The sequence below is a fragment of the Leopardus geoffroyi genome, chromosome B1 (assembly GCF_018350155.1).
Source record: "Leopardus geoffroyi isolate Oge1 chromosome B1, O.geoffroyi_Oge1_pat1.0, whole genome shotgun sequence".
Lineage (NCBI taxonomy): Eukaryota > Metazoa > Chordata > Mammalia > Carnivora > Felidae > Leopardus > Leopardus geoffroyi.
This window is the reverse complement of record NC_059327.1, coordinates 99802560-99813378: the sequence shown is the minus strand read 5'-3', so window position 1 is coordinate 99813378 and position 10819 is coordinate 99802560. Positions and strand designations below refer to the sequence as shown.

At 37.5% G+C, this 10819-nt stretch overlaps 1 protein-coding gene across 3 annotated transcripts in view; it reads right to left on the bottom strand.

The window, feature by feature from the left end:
• Window positions 1-1949: 1949 nt before the first annotated feature.
• ANKRD50 (ankyrin repeat domain containing 50) overlaps window positions 1950-10819 on the bottom strand; it is a 32498-nt gene continuing 23628 nt past the window's right edge. For 2 of the 3 annotated variants that reach the window (XM_045468102.1, XM_045468122.1), the window contains 2 exons: window positions 6677-10227; window positions 1950-5065 (listed from right to left, as the gene is read on the bottom strand). In XM_045468102.1, the coding sequence (XP_045324058.1) occupies window positions 6680-10227 (3548 nt within the window). In that variant the 3' untranslated portion in view covers window positions 1950-5065; window positions 6677-6679. Of the gene's footprint in view, window positions 10228-10819 lie in introns of all 3 variants that reach the window. The other variant, XM_045468112.1, reaches the window with a different exon arrangement.

Here is a 10819-nt window from a genome sequence, read left to right as displayed (position 1 = left end):
AAATTACAATCAAATCTCATAAAATCAAATGGTCTCGTTTAACCTCTACCTTCACAATAAATATTATTTTCAGACACAGGAGGTTTATATTTAGATACGTGGTTATGGCCTACATTTTGGTTAGGGTGATGGTCAAATAGATATGTTCAGTTTGTAAAAAATTATAGGACCGTGCCTTAAGATTTGCATATTTTCCTGTATAGGTTATCATTCAGTGTAAGTTTACAAACAAAATGGGAGGAATGTACATCAATTCTTTTGGGACCTATCACTGGATCACATTTCAACAAGTAGACCAAAAATAAGTAAAAGCTGTAAGTAAAACTTCTTCTAAACATTACAAATATATTCTTCTATGAATGCGTTTCTTGTTATCTAAATTTTGTCAGTATGGGTAATGATCGTGTACATTTAAGACTAGTAATCTAGGGGCACCTGGGTGTCTCCGTCGGTTAAGTGTCTGACTCTTGGTTTCGGCTCAGGTCATGATCCCAACAGTTCCTGGGTTCAAGCCCTGTGTAGGAGTCTGCACGGACAGTGAGGAGCCTACTTGGGATTCTCTCTCCCTCTCTCTCTGCCCCTCCCTTTGTGCTCTCTCTCTCCCTCAAATATAAATTAACATTAAAAAGGAAACACTTAAAAAGAAGGAGTATATCTAAATATGCAGTAAGTTTCAAATGACTCCATTGTAATACTGGATAATTTTAATTTTACTATACTAGCAAGATGGGTAAGCAGAGGCCCTATCCTGAAACAGGATTTAAAAAAATTTTTTTTTAAATGTTTTTATTTACTTTTGAGACAGAGAGAGACAGAGCATAAGCAGGGGAGAGGCAGAGAGAGAGCGAGACACAGAATCTGAAGCAGGCTCCAGACTCTGAGCTGTCAGCACAGAGCCCAACACGGGGCTCAAACTCACAGATTGAGACCATGACCTGAGCCGAAGTTGCATGCCTAACCGACTGAGCCACCCAGGCGCCCCATCCTGAAATAAGATTTAGTGTATGTATTTGCTTGATAATTGAAAATTTCCCCCAAATCCAGGAATCTAAGCCTTCAGAGTGTATATCACTATTAGTTGGAATCCTTCCAACTACTAGGGCAAAGGAATGGAAACCTTTGTCATTGCCAAGTTCTCACAGTGTATGTCTTTGGACCACCAGCTAGAAAACTCCATAAAAGTTTTAGTCAACCAGTCTGTTTTAAAATGCTTCTACGTTCATCACCCATTTGTGTTTAAGCATTGTTATTAAAAAATTTGAGTTGGATTCTTATTAATACAACACATTTAGAAAGAATGGATGGTAATTACTGCAGAACTCTGTAATTATCATAAAATTGACAGATAATACCTAGCTGGCCTTTTCAGAAACCTCTCTTTCTAATAATATACTGTATGTATTTACACACACGCTCATACATGTACAGGATGTTGTGTTCTGGTGGGAAAAGCAGAACATGAAGCGATTCAACTTTACCGAGTGAAGAATACATAGAAATTTATTTAGAAAACGAATGACCACACTTGCAATAAACTCCAAAATATCAAATGTGAGATGGCCATACTGTTCTGATGATCACGGAGAACGCATGCACACAACTGATCAGGTTACGCAACCTCAGAGTCATGAAGCCAGACATGGGGAGGTTCAGCAGTTACACGGTGATCAGTCAGGTGGGGGGGAAAAAGAACACTAGGTCCTTACAGAAACTTTTCAGAGACATAAAGTCTAGATCTTTTTGGTTTTCTACCTTCCTCTGTGAAGTTTTTACATCTTAGTTTTTTTCTTTTTTTTTTCTTTTTTGGTAGAATGTTCCCAAATTCATTTTCTCCGTACTCCGTATTTATTTAAAATAAGCTAACAACTGAAAACTAATAGTTGTTTCTGCTGTAAACATGTCATGCACGTTCTGGTGGTTCAAGGGTAAAATTAAAACAAGATATCCTCTAGAGAGCAAATATATTTATTATGCACTTTCATATACATAGGGATTTTTGCTTAATATAATACAAGGAATAAAATAAAACTTTTACAATGTGAAATTCAATGTACATTTTAGGCTATTTACATACCCCAAACCAAGGAAACAATAAAAAGAAACCATTTGTCTGCAACTACATTTGCTGAGAAGTGTAAATGGAGCAACATTAAGCAAAACGAACATTCGCATAGCCAAACAATAATGAGAAAACTACTCCTGTTTCTAAGTAGTGACTTGTTTTTGGTAAGGACTCCAGTAGGGGTGGGGAGTGAGGAAGGAGGACAAAAGATACTGGCATCACCTTGCAGTATGCGGAGTGCCAGTCAGTTTTCCTTCCAAAACCTTTCCTACACACATTCAGATTTTAATTTTTCATTACTGTTGTTTTTGTTTTTGTTTTTGTTTTAATCGCTTCCCTTATTATCAACTCATGACTCTTAGGGAATGGGCACAGGCGGAATGTTAAAAAGTTATAAGCACACGGCATCATGTGTGTGTAGTGACGTCAGGTGATTTACAAAATTGAAGCATTTTGATGTTTAAAATAGCTCTTTAGGCATTTTAAGTTGGGGGGACTAGTTTTTACTCTTCTTAATGAAGAAGCAAAAGCTGTTTTCAGTCATGCTGTTAAATCCCCAAAGAAACAAGTAGGCAAAGCAGGGTATCTCCAGCACTCTTATCATCCTTATCCTAACTAAAAACCTCTTCTGCCCTATTCCAAAACACAATGAATATAAAAACACCCAGAGGACTACTTACTTTTGAAAATCATATTTTTCCAACAGGTTCTCTTCCTACCAACTGTTTCAAGTGTACATAATATGGATACGAAAACATTTAGCTCTTTGAAAAACATAAATCCCTTATGTAATGAGTCATATCTTTGCCCTTTGGCCACAAGGTGCATTTTTGTAAAAAACAATAAAATTAAATAAATACAATTCCAATAATTCAAGGTTAATAGAAAAACTGGCAGCTTTCAGGGTTCTCTTTCTAAAGAAAAATACACCTAATAAGAAATTAGAGCTTCATCTTCTACAGTAATGTAAATGTACTGTATTTGAGATATGAGTAACATTGGTTCTAATAATAGTATGTATTCATATTTATCAATAGAATCATTAACACTTTTAAGGCTACTTTGCAAGAGTCCTATTAAGTGTATTTAATAAATGTCCCATAGGGACAAAAATTCAATACTTGAAACATTCACATTCGAGTTATCAATATTGCCATGTCACCTTAATATCGATTGACCTTATCTCCTATTCCTGATTATGACTGATGACACAAACAGAATGTGTTTTGATGACTTTAAAAAATAAAAACAAAAGCCTCACACGAAGATTCAAGTGAGACACTTATCACAACTAATCACATGTTTCTATTCCTGTGAACAATGTATCCCATGTACCCTTCATGTATGAAGAGGACAGTACTGACCTCTGTTATTAACTAAGACATTTTCTAAAGATTGTTTTTCCGGTAGTGGCAATGTTGTGCTGAATCTCCAAATTCTCTTTCCTCATTTCTCTTTCTTATCAATAGCACATGGGAAACAGAATTTCTGGGCTTTCTAAAATTCACAAGGCTTATTCAAAGACCAGACTCAGAACCATGGCTTCTTAACAATTAATCCCAGCCTTTCCGGACATACACACGGCCCATCTAAGCCAGCTCCACTGGTTTAGAGTCCATCAAGAAGGCCAGGCCGTGGGTCCGATGGTCATCTGAGCCAGTCAACTTTGTGTTCCTTGTCACAGACTTCACCTTTAACCCTGCCATCCAGTTATCCTGTGAGCAATTGTCCAAAGAAGAAAACAGGAAAGAGTATGTGGACAGAAAAGTGCAAATCCATCACTATCGTTTACCAAGTACCAGTAAAAAAAATACACACGTGCTATGACTGACAGGTTAATGGCGTCATCTGTGAAGGACGGCACATATTACACATTCATCAAAAATATTTATCCAATTAGCCACTAAAATGGATTCCGCTGATTTTTGAGTTGGGGCTATTTGGGTCATGCAGTGATTTATAAGATAGAAAGGACTGAGAGAAAAGCCAGCATTAAAATTGACACTGGTAAATTATATTGTACTTAACTGGACAGTTGAGGTAAGTGTAGTCGATGAATTGTTCAGGGATCAAAAATCTACCCTCAGACAGGTGCATCTCCCTCTACGTACACACGCCCTGAGGCATGGCTTTGTCCCTGAGAATTTTTATGCCTCAGAAATGATAGTCTGTCTTCTTGGAGGTGGAATGACAAGCGAGTGGAAGGTGAAATTGCATCCCAGTGAATGAAACAGAACTTTGTTCTGCCTATAGTGTGTTTTTTCCTCTATCTCTCTCCCTTTCATCCTTTCCTCTCTTTTTCTTTTTTTCATCTTTAGCCAGAGATCAGGAGGATTCTACTGGGAAATCCATATTTAAACTACTTAGAGCAGCTCCCTAAAATACTAGGATTATTTTCAAAAAAATCTGTCAAGAAACCATTTTTCACTTCAGTGTGGCATTAAATAGAAACACATTTTCAACCAATGCCGAAGGTGTACTGAACATAAAATAGTTGCATGATTTATTTTATTGAGCAACATTTTTAAAGATACAAGAAACAAGCCATACACTACAACGATGCAAATGTGAAACAATATGCTTAAGTTTCATTTGCCACAAAAAGAAAAAAATAAAATAAATACAAAGGACACTGCCTTTTCGTATATATTTGATCATGGCACATGCACATTTATCAAATCTTAACTTAAAATACTTTACGCAAATTTTTTTTTCAGCTTTTATCAGGGAACTGCAGTATACATCTGCATTTTTTTCAAAAAAGTGCTTATTCTTATGTAGTGAATACAAAGCACACAAAATGAAATTTTTTAAGCACAGAGGGTTACATTGAGAAGGCAGCCTTACTATTTAGGCACATGACAGTAATTAAGGTAACTGTACTGCAGATATCACATTCTTCACTTTTTTTTTTTTCAGCAAATCAACAGGCATTTTATGTTTTCATCCAGTAGCTGAAGAACCACTCCAATCACAATGTCTTCTGTTTCACAGAATAGGAAACTAATGCAAAAGTTAAAAAAAAAATTAATGTCTACATTATACTTATTATATAACTACATATAGTTTTAAGACCCTATATAATTATATATATTTATGTATTTACTATATAAAACATAAAGTGGACACATCTATTAGAGATTCATTATTTAACTTACAATCACTTTTAAAGAATCCACAAAATGTTTACCTTCATTAATGTGTTTTACTGTGTAATATATATGTATACTTTGCCTTTACAAAAGATAGCACAAGAGTTAGAGGGTTGTACCATCAGAACTAAGTATTTTTAAAATAAGTCACATTGGAGAATGAACTAACTACTTTATACAAATTATTTCGGAATCAGATTTGACCAGTCATCCATCGATTCAGATTGAAGGGTGTTTACTATTAGAAAGCACAGGAAATTTACAATTTATAATAATGTTTCACCTAAAATACCCCTAAAATATATCTCCAAAGACAAAAAAAAAAAAGCAAGAAAGCAAGAAAGAAAGCAAGAAAGCAAGAAAGCAAGAAAGAAAGAAGGAAAAACAAACCAGAAAGACAAGGGATATTTCAGGTTGCTAAAGAGTACATTTTTCTTGAAGAATGAAAAATGATTAAGCAAAGTGGGATAAATATACTTGTAGTATAAAATAGCAAAGATTCCTAATGAAACCATTGGATTTATCTCTAATGAGAGAGATGTGCTTCTGAAAAAGTATCTATTATATAAAATTATGTATATATTTTCTCACTAAATTCCCCTATGTAATTAGTGAAGTGTCCATTGTGGTGGAAAGAAAAAAAAGTTTGTATTTAAATCTGATTTTATTTTGAGGTTTAAACATGTAATTCTTATGTGTAAATATAGTGGGCTCTAAATACCCTCTTGTGCATACATCCAACTTAACATCTTTCCTCACCTCTTCTTGGTGTGTGCAAATTTTATTTGGAAGATTCTTAAGAGATCTGCCATAGTAAAAATTACCTTTAGCTGATTAAATCTTTGACTTCTTCCAGGGTGAAAAAGGAAGGAAATTAACACTGACTACCTATCTACTAAGCACTACATATATAATCTTATTCAAACCAAAAAGTGAGTATCACAGAAATGGTCCTCTCCTCTCCCTCTATTGCCACCAAAGAATTTCTAAGAAGGGAAATGACTATGTAAGAAGAAATTCTTACTGAGATTCATAAGTAGTATATTCATTCATCCATTCACTTACTCAATACATTTTTACTGAAAAACTAATATAGGTCCAAACAGTATTCCAAGTACAGGGAATATAGCAGAGAACAAACAGATAAAAACCCCTACCTTCACAGAACTTATATTTTAGTTGGGAAGAGACAAATAATAAACATAATAATAAATATATAACGTATGTGAAATAATAAGTTCTTTGGATAACAAAAAAAAAAAACAGGAAAGGCAAAAAGAGAATGCTGGTGGTGTGGGGCAATTCAAATTCACAAGGGCACTAAGGGAAGGTCCTGCTGAGAGGATGTCATCTGAACTGATTAGGCGAGGGAACTGGCCACATGACTATTAGGGAAAAGAGTATCCTCAGTAGAGGGAACCATACTTTTGATATTTTATTCTTTATGTTGATGAAATGTTACCTTTTATAATGGTGTTTCCTTTTTATAGTTGAAGCTAGGGTCAGAACCCTCGATCTGAAGCTTCAGGGCTTGTTTAAGGCTTAATTCCGTCTCTGAGGAAGGATATCCCTCTAACACTTCCTGATGCCCTCTGTCTTGTATTGTCCGTGGGACTGAAACCCTACCAAGAAAAACCTGGTTGCTCTGAAGATGATAATTGGGATTTGTCATTATTCCATTTCTCTTCTTCTGCTCCCCACTTTGTTGATGAATAAGAAATTGCTGTTGAGATCGACCAATTTCTTGCTGAGTTGAAGGTACCATTATTTTGCACTGAGATTCTGCTGGCGTCTGTTTAGGGGGTGCACTAGTACCAGATTTGGCTGTAGGTCCTCTTTTATCAAACTGAGTCATTTCATACTCTAAAACCTTTGGCTGTGAAGAATTATTTTGTTTAGCCTTTTTTCCAGCTGCCCCCGATTTGCTGGAATTTTCTGACTTCCCCCCTTTATTTGTTTTAGTTGACTTCAAACTGGGTTTTACTTGGCTCCACTCAAATTCACTACTCGGTGAATTATGGCTCTGTCCCAGGGACTGTGTTGTGGAAGACGGGGAAACGATGGACTGTCGACTTCTACTGCGCGGCAATGAATGCTGCTGAATTTGTTCTGTAAATGACAGGTTATGAAAGCTATCAATTGGCACTGTTTGGGCTGTTGCTGTAGATGAAGTAGTTCTCAAAGATGAGTTTTTTGAGCTTTTCAGGGAATTATTTGACAATGACGACTTCTGACGATCGACTGTAGAATCTGGAGATTCCGAAGGAGAACTGAATGCATGAGCTGGCCCATTAGGTAAACCACGCAGTGAAGGCTGCACATCCCCTCCACCAGTACTGCCAGAACTATTTGATTTAATTGTTAATGACTGCATTTTTGAAGACGCCGATTGTAGAGGTTTTTGCTCCATTGTATGAACAGGAGACGGGGAACAGCCATTCAAAGTAGATGCACCATATTTTTCTAATAATTTAATTATTTGAGAATGTCCGTTTTTGGCTGCAACCCGCATAGCAGTGCGTCCAAATTGATCGGCATGGTTTGGATCAGCACCGTGCTCTAACAAAACCTGCACAACATCAATGTGCCCTTCCTGGGCTGCAATACAGAGGGCAGTCGCACCTTGATTGCACGTATGGTCAACTATGGCACCATGCTCAATCAGAAGCTGAACCACTTTTACGTGGCCCTGCCAAGCTGCAGACTGCAAGGCAGACCGCTTTTCATTGTCTGCAGCGTTGATGTCAGCATGGTAGGTTATCAGAACCTGCACCATTTCCAAATGGCCTTGCCAGCAGGAAACATGAAGTGCTGTCCTTCCTTCGGCATCGCTTGCTTCTACATTTGCACCATTTTCTAAAAAATACTCAGCCATCGTAAGTTGGTTTTCTAAGGCCAAAATATAAAGTGTAGGCCTACCATCAGCATCTTTGTAGTTAACGTCAGCTCCGTGGCTAAAAAGTAATTCAACAATGTCCCTATGCCCTTCTAACGCAGCAACACGCAGCGCATTTCTTCCATCATAACCTCTCTGATCAACGTTGGATTTATTTTCCAATAAGATTTGAACACAATCATAATGACCCTCTTGCGAAGCTAATATGAAAGGTATTCGTCCATCGTTATCGATCTCATTTGTTCTAGCACCTTGTTCAATAAGTGCTTCACATATTAATCTGTGACCTTCAAAAGCTGCCATATGCAAAGGTGTCCATCCAGCATCATCTCTGTGATTTTCATCTAACCCTCTATCCAGTAGGGTACGTACTACCTCCACATTTCCTTGGGCTGAAGCTATGCTGAGGACTGTCCTGCCCTCGCTGTCAATGCTATCCACTGCTGCACCCCAAAACAAAAGTGTGTTTACAACTGACGCATGGCCCATAGAAGCTGCTGCTAGGAGGGGTGTGCGACCGTTGTTATCTGTATGGTCTACATCTGCTCCCCCTTCTAGAAGCAAGTCAACCACATCGACATGTCCTTCATAAGCAGCTACCAGCAACGGAGTCATGCCATCTTTATCACAATGATCTACTTCAGCACCTCGGTCAATTAAAAGACTGACAACCGATGCGTGTCCTTTACTTGCAGGCACACAAAGTGCAGCTACAGAGAGAGCGGTCCTGCCGTCGACATCCTCATGATTCACTTCTGCTCCGTGGTCCAGCAGGTGTTCCACAATTTCTCTATGTCCCATGTAGGCTGCTGCTATCAATGCAGTTCGACCTTCATTATCAGCTTTGTTGACTTCAGCACCATGTTGTAGCAAATTCAGTACAATATCCTCGTGACCTCCCCACGCTGCTGCTCTCAAGGCTGTTCGGCTATCAGCATCTGCACAATCCACTTTTACGCCAGCATAAAGTAGTGCAGAAACTACCTCCGTATGGCCACCCCAAGCAGCAGATCTTAATGCTGTCCAACCATCTTGATCAGTATGATTAATGTTTGCTCCACACCCGATCAAACAATTAACCACCTTGGTATGTCCTTGTCTAGCGGCTAGGGTAAGTGGTGTATGTCCATGAGCATCTTCTATCTCTAAATCTGCTCCCCTGGAGACAAGTAAATTCACGACATCAAGATTGCCACTGTATGCAGCATTAGCCAATAATGTTCTCCCATTTGAATCACATTGATTTACTGAAGCTCCATTATCTAATAATGTCCGAATGGAATCCTCTCTTTCTAAGGCTTGTCGGACTATGCATGATGTGCGGTCATCTTCACTGTTGACGTGCGCACCAGCTTTAACCAACAGCTGTAGCACTTCTTGTTCCTTGGGTATTAAAGTAGACAGAGAATCTCTGACAGGTGTACCATTCCATATCATCCAGAGAGCTAACTCAGCTGTCTCTAACTGCAAGTTTGAATTAATTAAATGCAATGCAAATTCTTGTGCTTCCAATGGTGTTAAATTCTTGGCTTGACAGGTATAACTCATAGCCAACATTCTGTGTCCTTCTGCTGCATTGCATAAATACTTCTGAGTGCAGTGTTTCACATCCAGAAGCCACTCTGCAAAACTATAGTGAAACAGTATTTTAGTATTTCCTAGTCCATCAACAAGAAGTTTGGAGAGGACATCTAACTTACGTTGAAAGTCTTCCAAGGTTAATGACATATTTTTAGTCCAGACTGCATGATACAATTCTGTTATGGTCAAAGGCCGGCAGGCTGCAAGAATCACATTCAAAATGGGCTGGACTTTTGCAAACTGTTTTCTTACAAAAAGTCTCTGACACAGCCAGAGATACAGACCATTAAGAGTTCCTGGGATGTCACGAATCTCTCTTAACATAATAAAATTTTCTACAACTCCGTCTAGAACTCGTTCTAGATAAAGAAAGCATCCACTGCTTTTAATGTGAAGTTGATTTAACATCTCTGCAGTTTCTTTAGTGAGATGTTGTCGCAAAGCTTCTTCTTGATCTAAACGATGAAGGATGTACTGCTGAACATCCTTAACGATGTATGCCTTCCGAAGGTCATCTAAACTTATTTTTCGAAAACCTACAGAGAGAAAACAGTCGGTGTCATCAGTTGAAAATGATCACAGAAGTTGCCATATATTCAAAGAGGATATCTTCAATTCATAATAAACTAATAAGCAAAATAGATAACGAATCAATTAATACCAATAAATTAACACCTATGAGTATACAAATCAGTTCTCTTTTCCCTCTGTAAACACATTAAAGGTAGATAAATTATTATTTCATTTTTCTGTCTACGAATGCAACTGTTTCTTATTCTTTTAGTGGCTCAGAGCTCCGCTCAACTTTAGTGATAAGGGGTACTAAACTCAGCATTAGGACAGTCTTACATGCGTATCCATAAAAGCACCTTGGTGAGATTTTCTGAAGTCCCAAATGACCAGGAAAAAAAGTTGCCAGACAAAACCAACAATACTTGTTTGTTTTTATAAGCTGATTTTTTCACATGAAAAATGTATATATTTCCATCCACATACCTGAATATACGCTAGCTTTACTTATGGGACTGAATATTTACATCCAATTAGAGTATCACCTGTCACTGCCTTTAAATTACCACTGTAAATGTACTTTCATAAATAATACATATAAAATGCTTATGATTTGGA